This window comes from Talpa occidentalis, unplaced genomic scaffold (genome assembly GCF_014898055.3).
Source record: "Talpa occidentalis isolate TD23 unplaced genomic scaffold, MPIMG_talOcc4v2.1 talOcc4.3, whole genome shotgun sequence".
Taxonomy (NCBI): domain Eukaryota; kingdom Metazoa; phylum Chordata; class Mammalia; order Eulipotyphla; family Talpidae; genus Talpa; species Talpa occidentalis.
The window spans coordinates 37,153,865-37,166,826 of NW_023603184.1; the positions used below are offsets into that span (position 1 = coordinate 37,153,865).

At 48.6% G+C, this 12,962-nt stretch overlaps 1 protein-coding gene across 2 annotated transcripts in view; it reads right to left on the bottom strand.

Moving 5' to 3' along the window:
- Nucleotides 1-648: 648 nt before the first annotated feature.
- STIM1 (stromal interaction molecule 1) overlaps nt 649-12,962 on the bottom strand; it is a 161,478-nt gene continuing 149,164 nt past the window's right edge. The window contains exons 8-13 of one of the 2 annotated variants that reach the window (XM_037522840.2): nt 10,762-10,929; nt 10,159-10,259; nt 9,675-9,910; nt 8,607-8,699; nt 6,908-6,974; nt 649-2,559 (exon numbers count right to left, since the gene is read on the bottom strand). In XM_037522840.2, the coding sequence (XP_037378737.1) occupies nt 2,049-2,559; nt 6,908-6,974; nt 8,607-8,699; nt 9,675-9,910; nt 10,159-10,259; nt 10,762-10,929 (1,176 nt within the window). In that variant the 3' untranslated portion in view covers nt 649-2,048. The remainder of the gene's footprint in view (nt 2,560-6,907; nt 6,975-8,606; nt 8,700-9,674; nt 9,911-10,158; nt 10,260-10,761; nt 10,930-12,962) is intronic. The other variant, XM_037522841.1, reaches the window with a different exon arrangement.

Here is a 12,962-nt window from a genome sequence, read left to right on the forward strand (position 1 = left end):
AACAAGCACAGCTTCTTCACATGTTTCTCTGCTCCTTGTGCCTTCTTCAGGTCTCCTTCTGGCTCCCTGTCCTGCTTCCTTCCTTCTTCGGTCTCCTCTCCAATTTCTTCTCCCTGTTCAGCTCCACCCTCCCATGGGTGGAGCAGGGAAACTGGAACCTTCCCTTCTCCTGGGGACCACCCTGTTACAGAGGTTGAATGGATGGGGTTTGGTGACCTTAAGTAAAGATGAGAGAACTAATATACAAGGTTGATATAAAACTGATTTGAGCTCTATGAAATTTCTTGCAGCATCCTCCCTAAAACTGTCCTCCAGATGCATGCCAAGTGTGTTGCGAATTCTAAGTCGTTGGTGAAGCTATAGGATAGATAGGGTCAAGAGGGCCTAGAGATAGGGTTGCCTGGGTTAGCAAGTAAAAATAATGTTTCCCAAGTATTGCATGGGACATAGTTACACTTCAAAAAAATTGTTTTTCATGGTTTATCTGAAATTCAAATGTAACTGGGCATCTTGTCTTTCATCTGGTAACCTTACCCAGATAGCTGTGTACATTAGAGTTTCACTTGCCCCTAGGCAGAGAATAGTCTGTTCTGTCTGCTACACCACAGAGAGCACAAAGAACACAACGAGAGTCAAAGCCAACAGAGGTTAAAATCTCCTACATGCTTTATTGGACTTCAAAGAGTCTTATGAAATAACACAGAAAAACCCATGTGAGGGTGCCCAGGGGGTGCAAGGTAGTCTGCAGCCTAGCACCCTCCTAAGACCAACCCCAGGTGCACCTACCCCAGACCCAAAAATAGGATCCCAGGGTAAAGGCATGGCAGGGAGAGGGGCAGAGGGAAAATACCTTTACAGCCATAGCAAAAACAGGTCAGGAAGAGAGTTGTCTAAAGGGTAGGAAGGGTGGGGGAAGTGGTCACATAGCCGCCTTCACCTACACCTTCTTCATTAGCTACCCCGTCCCTAAACCAGCTGTGTCTTTTGAGCCTCTGGCCCAGGCTATGCAGTAACAGGAAAATGGGGTCTGACATGGAAAGTATGTGGTGCAGGCACTTGGGAAAGTGAGATTTCTTTTTTCAATTTTAAACTGTGTTTTGGTTCAAATGTGACAACATCCTTGCCCAAACAGCTCTAGAGCCCTTTAGAGCCCTGTATCATGGTAGTGGCTCCCGTGGCCAGGAAAGCTGATTGTCTGGAGCCCCAGGAGCACTGGTGCTTGGGGAACACTGGGGCAGCACCTCTTACAGACAAACCCTCCTGCAGTGTCAGGGAGCAGAGATGAGAGAGAGGCAGGTGTGGGTGATAGAAGAGAGAAAAGGTGGTTCGCTGCCTTGTAGCCCACAGCTCTGGTATCTACTCATTCTCCAACTAAGTTTCTACCACTCTATCCCGTAGCCTGGTCTCTCTTCAGAACTCTCTGGTGGCTTGTTCTCTGGGAACTGGTTTCACTCCCCCCATGAACCCCTTAAGGTCTGAATAAACTCCAGGCCAAGGTTCCCTCTGGCCCCCCGCACTCCCAAAGAACAAGCCTCAAATATTAGGCCCTCAGCCCCAAGCTGAGACAAACAGAAAAATCGTGGGTGGGGAGGGACAGATCTGAGGCACAGGTGTCAAAAGTTACTCCTATCTTCCCCCTCAGGTTCTAGGGGAAGTTGGAGAGTGGTGGGAGGGAGAAGCCTGAAAGCAGGAAACAGAAAGAAACGACAAACCAAACCTCAAAACTGGGACAGCAGAGACAGAAGCTGGACCCAGAGGAGGAGCTGGGTACTGAGGGCACAGCAACTAAGACATGCACTGAAGTGGAAAAGGAGTGACAACAGCAGCCCATGGTTGGGAGGGAGGCAGGGCAGGCAGGCCATCGTGGTCAGTTAATAAATAATGTTGAAGGACCCAAAGATGAGGGGGCAGGTATGTACAGTGCCCAGGCCCCTGGGCCACCCCCTCCCATGCCCCACTCAAGGGGCCAGGTATCTTGGAAGGGAGAGAAGGGCAGGCAGAAGGCCAGGAAAGGACAAGCTGTCCCACCACTGCCACCCTCATCCTGCCTACTTCTTATGAGGCTTCTTAAAGATTTTGAGGGGAAACTTCTTCCGGCCCGGGCTGGAGTCTGTCTCCTCACCAATGGAGCCATTATCCTCCTCAGCCACTGCCTTCTTGCCAGCCAGGTGGGGAATGCGTGTATTTCGGCCAGCCTGCAGGGCTCGGCTGTCCCCAACTGATGTGTCTGGGTCTAGGGAACAGGGGCTGTGAGAACGGGAAGAATCCAAAGGTGGAGAACCACTAGGTGGGGCTGAAGGGCCCAGCTCCATCAGGCTGTGGGCCTTGTCCAGCCCATGGTTCAGCGCCAGTAGAGCCTTCTTGGCCTGAGCAGGGCTGTCAGGCAGTTTCTCCACCAGAGGCCCCGGATGGACCCCCTCAGTCAGCCGGTGGCTGCCATTGGAAGTCATGGCATTGAGAGCCTCATCTGCTGCACGGACCATCTGAGGAGGCTTGGGGGCCATACGCTGGCGGTCACTCATGTGGAGGGAGGACTCCGAATCGGAATGGGTCAAATCCCTGCGAAAGAAGTCAGAAAGGAAGGAAGGGACACATATAGGGTAGGTAGATAGGAGGAAAGTTGAAGAGAGAGGGACAATACGTGAAGGCAAGGATGGGATGGAGAGAGGGGCAAGAGAAATAAAACAGTATGAATAGGTAAGTGGGGAAGAGAGAAGAATGAGAAACAGAAGGAAGGTGGTCATGAGGACAGGATGAGCGAGGAAGCAAGAATAGGGAGTGGAGGATAGGTTGGAGAAGAAAGAGGAAGAAGAGAATAAAATTGGGGAGGAAGAAGAGCAAAAGGAGAAGCAGGTAGAAATAAGGACCGAGAGGAGGGGGAAAAAAATGAAAAAAAAGGAAAAGTGATGGGGAGAGAAGTTAGAGGAGAAGAAGCAAAATCAAATGTCATTATATCATGTCTGACAAAGGACTTTCTAATGCCTGGGTCCCATCCCTGATAAATGAATGCCAAGGCCCTAAACATCCTTCTTGATAAAATTCCACCTCACCTTAGCTGACTAGATTTCTTGGTACTCAATCCTAAACTAACAGACCCTACATATTGCTCTGAGTCATCATTTTCTGAGCTTTCCTCCCCTGCTTACTCCAGCCGCACCCAGGGATACATCCAGTCTGGACCAGGCCTTAAGGAACAGGGCACATGCAGTGAGCAGGCCTGACCCAGGCTGGGAAGGAGAAGGTTGGAGCAGCCTTGCAAACAATCCGTTACCCACCCCAAAGGGCCAGGATCCTGCCTTTTCCAACCCTCTCACAGGATTCAAAGTCAGTCACACAAAAATGTTTCGAAGTTCACACCAAAATGTTCTGGCAGTAGGAAGGGTGGGGTTATTTCTGACAGAGGAAGTAGGGAGGTGTAGAAAGACAGGAAGTTGGCCTTTAAGGAGCAGTGGTTCAGAAAAGTTGCGTTCTAGAAGTCATGAGGTATGATTCAATTTCCACCTCTGCCTGAGGTTTGCTGTGTGACCTCACACATGTCCTCTAACCTTGCTGGTCCTCAGTTTTGGCCAAATAAGGGTAATACCAATTCATTTCATCTTGCAAGACTGTTTGGAGGATCAAAAATGTTCGAAAGCCTTTGGAAATGGGGAAAGTATTGTGGGAATGAAGATGATGAGGCCAGTCAAACTAGAAGACTCACACGTGGGTTGGTCAGAAGAGGCTTCTTTGCAAGGCTGAGTCATAGGGACCTGTACTGCACACTGGTCATGACACACAGAGGCTAATCCAGAAAGTCAAGACCCTTTAAAGGGTTGGCTATTAGTAAGAAGGCCATGACCAGTTCCGGAAGCCCTCCTTCCTACTGCTATAGACAAAAGGGCAGATATGGGGGTTCCCTGCCAATTCCTTAATCCTATTTCTGCTTTCCCAGAGGCATGATAGTGGCAGAGGAGAGGGCTAAGGGAAGCATTTAAACATCCAAGTCAGGAAGCCAAAGGGAAAGAGTCATGAGTGCAAAAGGGGAGAACCACAGGATGGGAAAAGATGGCTGTAGGTCAAAAGTTAGGAAGGGCACTAGGCCCCTAAAACAGGCAAAAGCAGGAGCAAGATTGGCCCATGGCTATTGTATCTTTAATTTTCAACATGAAGCAGTTAACTAAGCAGGTCGGTACCTTCCTGAAGACAAGGGACATTAGAGAACAATTCCAGCTCCAGCTTCCTTTCTACAAGCACGGTTTTAGCCACAACAGTAGTGTTGACCAATATTTAGTATCATGTTTGGTTTCATATATCTGAGGCTGTCCTTGCTTCTATCTAAAGGTGCCCTTGTTTCTCCAAGCCCCAAGATAATACTCTCCATAGTCTGCCTTTTCCATATGCATATGAACCACTGAGCAAGGTGCCAAGGAAGTTCTGGGGAGCAACCACACTAGGCAAGGGGACCTCTAGGTTGAGGAGGTAAGAATCCTAGGAGCCGACCTTTCTCATGCAAAGTCAGAGAGGTCAAAAGGCCAGGGTTCTTTCAGACTCACTCCTCCAGGCTCACGGTCCCTCTTGGGCTTGATCCCCACCCCTCTAGGCCTCCCTCACCAACTAAAAGCTAAAACTTCCAAAACAAGAAAAGAATTTGGGAAGAGGCCTGGGTAAATGCAGGAGGGAAAAGGCCCACTCAGACGAGCTCATCTTCCCTCCCTGCATCTTTGAGACAATTCAGGCCAGGGGTGCCCCTCCCCAAAGGCTGGACTGCCGTGAGCTCCCACCCCAAGCTACTAACCTTACTAGAGAGCCTGTTTGCCTTTAGAGACGATCCTCTGGTGCATGGTGCAAAAGAAAATTAAGTAGTGAACAGGCCAGGTGGATGCAGGTACTCCCCACCCCCTCCCCATCGCCCTCAGTTTGGGCCTTAGAGCATGAGATCCACAGCATCCCATAAAGCCCCCAACCCAATACAGTCTTCTCCACTGGTATTGGGAGGGGCCGTCTCCCTGCCTAGGCTTTTGGATGAAAATGAGAATGAGAATGAAAATGAGCAGCTCTACTGAGTAATAATGCTAATAAAAAAGTTCCTTTGTCAGAGAGACAGGAACACCCCCAAGGATAACTATCCAGAGGTTCATGGGCAGAGCTAGAAGGGATGGAACTAGAGGGAGGCAGGTCGGTGGGTAAGCAGGCTACAGCCCTGAGGCCAGGACTAAGCCGTGGTCACAACTTTAGAGATGAGAGATCCTTCTAGAGGAAGGGGACTCTCTAAGGGTCCCCTAAACTTGTTCCAGGCAAGGTCAAAGCTACTACCTCTGACCCTTACCTATCATCTTGAAGTATAGCAGAGAAAGTTCCTGCAGCTGCCAGATTAGGCTGTGGGTAAAGCCTTTCACCAGTTCTTATATAGTTCACTTATTGGGACCTTGTGGAAGGACAAAAATATCCAACAGAGTGTCCTGGAATGGAAAGCCAAGGTCTAGTCTATGTTCTGTTCCTAATTAGCTACGGGACCTGGGGAAAACCACTTAACTTTTCCCAACCTTAACTTCCTACTGTGAAAGTCAGTATTTAATGCCTGCCCTACCTGTGAAGTTTTCTTGTCCCAAACACTCAAATCTATTTCCCCTATTCTGTTTCTTCATTCCATGAAGGACACTGCATCCATTTAGTCACTCAAGCTAGAAACTGGGTTTCATCAAGATTCCTCCCTCGCCTTCCCCCATCGCAGTCAGTTACCAAATTAATCCTCCCCTTTCCGTCCCATGACCTGGTTACCTTCCCTAGGAGCCAACTGCAATGACTTCCAAATTCCTGTGGTCTCCCTCTCCTTCTTTTATTCAGAGCACTCACATGTTATTTCTAAAATGCATTTGCTGTTCTCCATCTCCCTAAGGGTAATGGTCAAAGCCCTAGCCTTTAGGAGCCCTTTATCATTCCAGCCTCACCTGCTGTCCTTCCCACCCACATGTAGCCAATGTTCTGGCCACCAGTACATCATAGGCTCTTGAACTGCCACACCGCTGCACATGATGTTTCCTCGGCCTAGTATGCGCCTTCTCCTTTCCATGCGCACAGGGTGTTAGTGTAAATGTCATCTCTTTAATGAAGCTATACACCCAGCTACACACTGTTAGTCACTCCCTCCTCAATGCCCCTATAGCACTCACCAAGTTGTTCCATAATTATTTATGTACCTCTCCCAGGCCAGACTTTAATTCTTGACATCTGGGACCGCATCTTATCATCCATGAATCCCCATTATCAGTGGAGCCTGGCAGAGTAGGCACCAAAAAATGTTTGTTGAAGGAGTAAAGGAGGTAAGGGTTCCACTGAGACATGGATGTGAGGTACATATTAGACAAAAGTGCTATAGGGCCGTGAAGGAGGGGGGTTGTTACTCATTTTCAGAGCCAGCAAATCCCAAACAGAGAAGGGAAGATAGGTGTGGGGAGTTACATTGTCCTTCAGAAGGAGTCCCAGGGCAGTGTAAGGAGAAGATGCCCCACAGCACAACCCCCAGCTCTGATCAAGCAGCAGCCAGCAAGCAGAGGCCAAGGTAAAGGCAGTGGAGAGGGAGGATGGGAAGAAAGAAAAGAGAGACAGCTGATACCCCAAGCTCTCTGAATACCCAGGCATCACAGCGGTGTTGTCAGAAGGGGGTGGGTCAGGGTAGGGATCCATCTGGAGGAAATAGGAAGTGCTGTGGTGGTAATAAACAGGGTGGACATGAACCGTGGTGGTGGTAGTGGTGGTGGTGGTGGTAGTGGTGGTGGTGGTGGTGGTAGAGGAGCAGGAAGGAGCAGAGGCAGATGGAGAGCTGGTCCCGTGGCCTTCAGAACTGAAAGACTGTCCAGATGAAAGGCTGCGCATTCGACGCAGGGATACCCGGCTGGTCAAGAAGTGGCCAGCCTCGGCCTCTACCAACCTCTGAGATCCCAGGCCATGCTGTGTTTCCGTCAGGCGCTGCCGAACACTGCTCTGCAGGCTGGGGGCTGCAAGGAGAGTGAAAACAAAAGTGTGAGGAAGCACCGGCCTCCTTCAGGCTGGCAGGCAAGCAGGTTTGCTCATGGAGAAGTGCTTGCTGGAGACTACTCTGTGCCTTTGGCACACAATCTGGAATATGGGGCCCCAGAAACCTCCCACCAGCGGTCCTAAGAAGAAGGGGAAATGGAAAATGAGGTGCCTAGCTCAATTTTAGTCATAATTTCAATAGCAGGAGACCTAAGCCCAATATTACTTGAAGGGAGGTGACGAGGCAGTTAGTGGGAGAACACAGGCAGGATGGGGTAGGAGAGGGGTTTGGGACAAGGTCCGGGAGAGCACTAAGAACCAGCCTTTTCAGAAAGCAACCTCAGGAAATAATTCATCATATAGACAAGGATGTACACACAAACACGTTCATCATCACATTATTATTAATAATTGTGTGACGGTAAACATACGTGGGTGGAACAGTAGGGAAATGATAGCACAGCTAGTGGCTAGATGACTATCGCACTATAAAAATATGGATAATGAAAACATTTTTTAAATCTTAGAAAAATGCCTATTAAAATGCTCAGGGAAAACAAAGTTGAATGTGAAAGAAATAACTTGAGCTATGGAATGCAAAAGACTAGATTTTGAAACCAGACCTTTCTGTAACTAGCTGTGACCTTCAGCAAATTACTTCTCTATTTTAATTCCTAACTTAAAAAACCCTGCAGGGTTACTCTGAGGCTTTAAGATAAAGTATTTAAAACACCTGACACCATTCACGGCACCCAGTAAACGGTAGTGTCACAGACAAAAGACTGGGAGGGAAGGTGCTCCGATATAGTGGGACAACAAATGCTTCTTTATGCTTTTGCTCTCTTTTTAACTTTCCTTCAATAAGCACATAAACAACAGAGAACCAGCTCTTGAATCAATGCTGCAAGTCAGGGTCTGGGAGAAGTTGCTCACCATGCCCAGGGAATGGGTGCATGACTTAGGAATGACCTAGAGCATCCCACTGGTGTTTATGCCCAGCTCCAGCTGAAAATAGAATTCATGCCTTAGTTTTTGCTACTCTGACCTCATAGATGGGCTGCCCTGCCTTCTCCTTAAATATGGGAGAAAAGTCCAGATTACAAGGGTGTCAGAGGCCTTAGAAGGGCCACCAGGGAAAGAGACAGTTTTACAGTGATGGAGGGCAGGGGAGCCGGGCATCTATGGCTGATGGCGGTCAAGGCATGGAAGGCAGGCTGAAGAGGAAGAGGAACCATGGAATAGGAAACAGGGAATGCAGGGAGAAGGGGGAAACCAAAAGGAAAAAGAAAGAAACATGAAAAAGAGAAGAGGGTAGGGATCTTTCCTTCCCTCTTTCCGACCCAGCTCAGCTAGAAGAAGGGGCGACAAAATCTCTAACTAGGCTGAAAGGGAAGTCTACGCCTTTCCTCACTAGGGGTGTTCTCTCTCAGGCCCTTTGCTGAGCAGGCTGATTCTTCTCACCCCCGGACCCTTCCCTGCAGTTAGTAGGGACGGTGCTCGGGAATAAAGGGAGCAGGCAGGGGTGTGAGGCAGGCAGAAGGGCCCGTGGGGTAGGAGTGCTGGTTTAGTCCCAAAAGTCGGAAAAACAAAAGCCCCAGAGGAGCTCCTCAAACCCGGGTATTTCCAGAGGGACTGATCATCCGAGCCGGCGGATGTGGAGCAGAGAGAGCGGTCACTGGACCTGCGCCCCATCAGCCAGGCAGCATCTAGGGTCCAACAGCCAGGCCAAAAGGAGAAGAGAATCTGCTTTATGGAGGGCTCCAGCCTACCATCAAGGGGCTAAGGGAGGGGCCGGGGGGCAAGAGGTGGGGAGCTCAGAGCTAAGAGGGATCCCTCCCAACCCGGAGAACTGAGGAACTTTTCGATCACTATGCCAGGGTCAAGCTCTGCCTGCGTGTGACCCTAAGCCTGTAGGCTCCAGTTTTCTGCACTTGTGGGTAATGAGCCCAGGAAAACAAATTTTCTACAAAGGACTATTCTATGTATCTAAAATACCTCTGTGATCCACAGAGAAATTCAACTGGGCCATTGAGGGATCTGTTCCCTCATTCACTAAAGAACTCCCAATGAGTATTGTCTCTTTCACGCCACTCTACTCAGCTGTCATCATTCACAGGGGAGGAAATGGAAAGAGGAGGTCCAGGACAGAGGGTGGGGAGGACTGAGGGTTCAGGGGGAAAGTCAGACATGCTTGTGCAGGAGATTCCTCCTGGACAAGAATGGCTTTCCAGCTTAGAGCATTTATTGCTTTTTGGAGCCTCACACAAAAAGGGAGAGAGAGAGCCGTCACTCCATTTATCTACTTGAGCAACTGAGAATAAGGAATATAAAACGAAAAACAATAAGTACTCCAAATGAATGTTTTTACAATATCAACCCCTAAAGGAGATTATTTTTATGAAGATAGATAAGAGGGGGAAAGGAAGATAAAGGATTTTTTCACAACAACAAAGAGTAAAGGGAGACACAGTACAATAGACCCAGAGGGGCAGAGAGCGCACACAGCAAGGAAAAACCACTGAAAAGACAACGATACAGGAATTTCCTGATGCACGTTTTGTGTTACTAACCAAGGTCACGAATGGAACTATCTCCCTTGGTATCTGCCCCATCTGCTGCTTAAGCACAGCAGACCTTCTCCTTCCCTCATCCCCACCCACCCCCTCCCAGAGGTCACCTACATTGCATGGACAAGGGTGACACAATCTCCTCATCCATGTCATCCACATCGTCGGTCATGATGAAGTGGGCAGGGTTGGGGCGGGTACTGCCCATCCAGCTGGGGTCTATGTTGAGGGCAGCCACCAGTGAGTGGATGCCAGGGTTATTGACAATTTGGAAGCCACAGAGGATCTCAATCTGTTGCCAGCGGTGCAGGCGCTCCCGCAGTGCTGCCGTCACCTCACTCAAAGCTTGCCTGAAAACATGGAAGAGAAATGTGGGTGTGGGCTGGGTGGGAGTCCCTGTAGGAATGAGGCCTCTTCTCAGGGGAACAAGCTGGGGGGGGGGGGAGAAACAAGCGGGGGGTATGTATAAATAAGAAACACAATTACAAGTGGCAGGAGACCAGAGCTGAAGTATCATCAACTCTGGGGGTCTGGTATACCCTCAACTCTGATGTTAGGAAGGACAGGACAGAGCAGGACAACTTACTTAGCTACTTACTTAGCTGTTAGGATTTTGTGATCCACATCATCCAGGGAAGAGCTGTGAGCCACATGGAAAGTGCCAAAGAGTGTGTTTCTCTTCTTTTTAATCTTCTCAGCCTGCAAAGATGAGGCCCTCAGGTTAAAAAAGAGCAGAGATTAAAAGTTGGGAAAATGGGAAATACTTTCCTGTGGCTGGTCTGACTTCCTCCTAGCACAGCTTAGGCTGCACAAGAAAAAGGAAGAGTGGTAAGGAAAGGGAAAAGAGGGTAAGAGAAGGGAGAAGACTAGGGGAAGAAAGAAAATAAGGGAAGTGAGAGAAGCGAAGGGGTCTCCTGACAATGCCCCAGCCCCAGGAGGAGTGTGCCCATGGCAGTCTGGAGCTGGCAAAGCCTTCCCTCTACCCGACTTCACCTGCTTCATCTTACCCAGAGGCAGATGGAAGCGCCCCCATCCCTTCATTCCCTCCTCCAAAGGTATGAGGATATTATCAGGGACCATCTCTTGGCAGAAATAGAAGCCAACACCAGTTATGGTGGGATAAGGAGAGACAGAGAGGAGGAAGATGGGCAAGTGAAAGGGAACAGGACAAGGAAAAATGGCAGCAGAAGACAGGTCTCACCCCCTCCTTGGCCACCAGTAGCTGCTTCTCGGCATTTTGCTTTTTGATGTTGTAGTACTGCACCTCCACCTCATGTGTCAGCTGCAGCCACTTCTGAAGGGCCTCCGGAGCATACCACGAGCTGTGTGATTCCAGCTCCTTCTCTGCTTTCCTCAAGGCCTCCCGAACCTGTACAGCCAAGAGGATGTGAGTCCATTTACTATGACTACGACCCTCTCCGATGCTTCTGTGTGATACCTCAGAGTTGTTAAGGGCTGTCTCCTGTGAGCTTTACAACTCTCCCGAGAGGGGAGAGGGAACAAAGATTATTCTCTGTATGTTGTATGTAAGGAAGTTAGCTCAGAGAAGGAAAATAAAACATACTCAAGGTCACACCGTCAGTGGTGTTGATCTGAGTTTTCGCTGCTAGACTACAGCACTTTTTTCTCACGTATTAGGTGCCTCTTTCGGTCACACAGCCAACCTCAGCAATCTTCCCTTCTCTCTTGAGGCTCAACTCAGCACAATTAATCATTTTCTTTCTGAGAGTTGTGGTCTATGCTTGGACCTCAAAAGCACTTAATTGGCAACCTGGAAATCTAGTCCTGACCCCTGGTCTGTCACTCAACTGGCTGTGTGACCCTGTGCTTATGACAGCAGATTTCAATTCAGTATGAAGAAAAACATTCTCCCTTACAAGTCCAGACCGTACGTGAAGGGGTAATCCCAGGAGAGAGTGAGCCCCATCATGGGAGGAATGTGAAGTGCTCATGTCAGAAAACTTAAAATGATTTGTTTCTCCAGAGGGAATTGGCCTCATTACCTCCATCATCCCCTCTAGTCCATGAGACTCTGACCATGATTCTCACATTAAGCAGAGCACATAGCTTTGAAGGGCACTCACCACAGATGAGTATTGCCAACAGAGGCCAACACAGGAAAGAACCAATATGTAAGCATAAATCTCCTCACCAACTTCTCATCAAGGATATCTAGACATTCTATACTGAATTCCTTGCTATCTCACCCAGGTTACCAGTACAAGTGAACCCCAATCTCCCCATTTAGATATTAACCTTCATTGCTCAGAATCCCAGAGAAAAAGGAATTGAGAGCAGTCTCAATAAGTACAACTTCAGCCCATGGGGCAAGTATCCCTATATGCCTGAAGCCCTCTCCACAGTCTCCAAGAGACCAGAAGGGCCTTCGCTAAGCACAGCATTATTCTTTAAAGAGTCAGTGAGAGAACCAAGCTTAGTTTGTTTTTTTTGTTCCTTGGAAAAAGAAAGTATACAATGACCTACTCCTGGTTTGATAGATTTAAAATGAAGTGCAGGTACCTGGAAATATGACCAAGTCCTATATCAAAAGCCATTACAGGAATGGGATATATGGACGGGAGAATGGAGAGAGAAGAGAAAAAAGAAAAAAAAAGAAGAGTAATAGAGAGGCACACAAAAGGGCTAACCAAACAGGCTCAAAAAGTCTCTAATGAGAGAAATAACTACAAAATAGGAATAGGGGATGGGGAGATGGGAGTCAAGGGACAGAGACAGGCACACCCTGCCACACACGAGTCACAGACGCCTGTAGCTGACAATAGCCAGAGGCAAACGCCAAGTCAGAGTCCGGAGGCCATGTTCCCTTCTGCTGCTGTGGTTCTTAACCTTGTCACACACTGAAGTCACTGGGGAACTTTAAAAATACTGGTATCTGGGGGCCTCCCTGGTGGCACAATGGGTTAAGCACCATACTATGAAGCAATCAGCAATCTTTGCTGCATGAGTTCAATCCCCGGATGGCCAGGAAGCAACCCACATGGTATAGCAGACTTCTCCTGTCTCATCTGCTGCTCCCCTCAGCAGTGTACTTTGGTCAATCTGCCTGTTCTGTTCTCCACTCTGTCTCTGGTGAATCCTCTCACACACACACCCCCACCCCCTGCATCTCTGGCCTGTACCCCCAGCTCTTGTATGGATAAATAAATAAATCTTAAAAAAAAAAAAAAACACTGGTATCTGGACACTGACCCAGATTCTGATGCACTGACCTGGGGTGTTACCCTGGACATCAACAAAAGTTTTAAGCTCTCTAAGAAATTCTGATATACAGCAAAGTTAATAACCAGCACATCCATGTGTTTTAAAGTGTTGCCACCTGATTTCTACTCCCCGACAAGGTGCAACAGAGGTCATGGAAGAAGAATTCTGATCCAACACAAT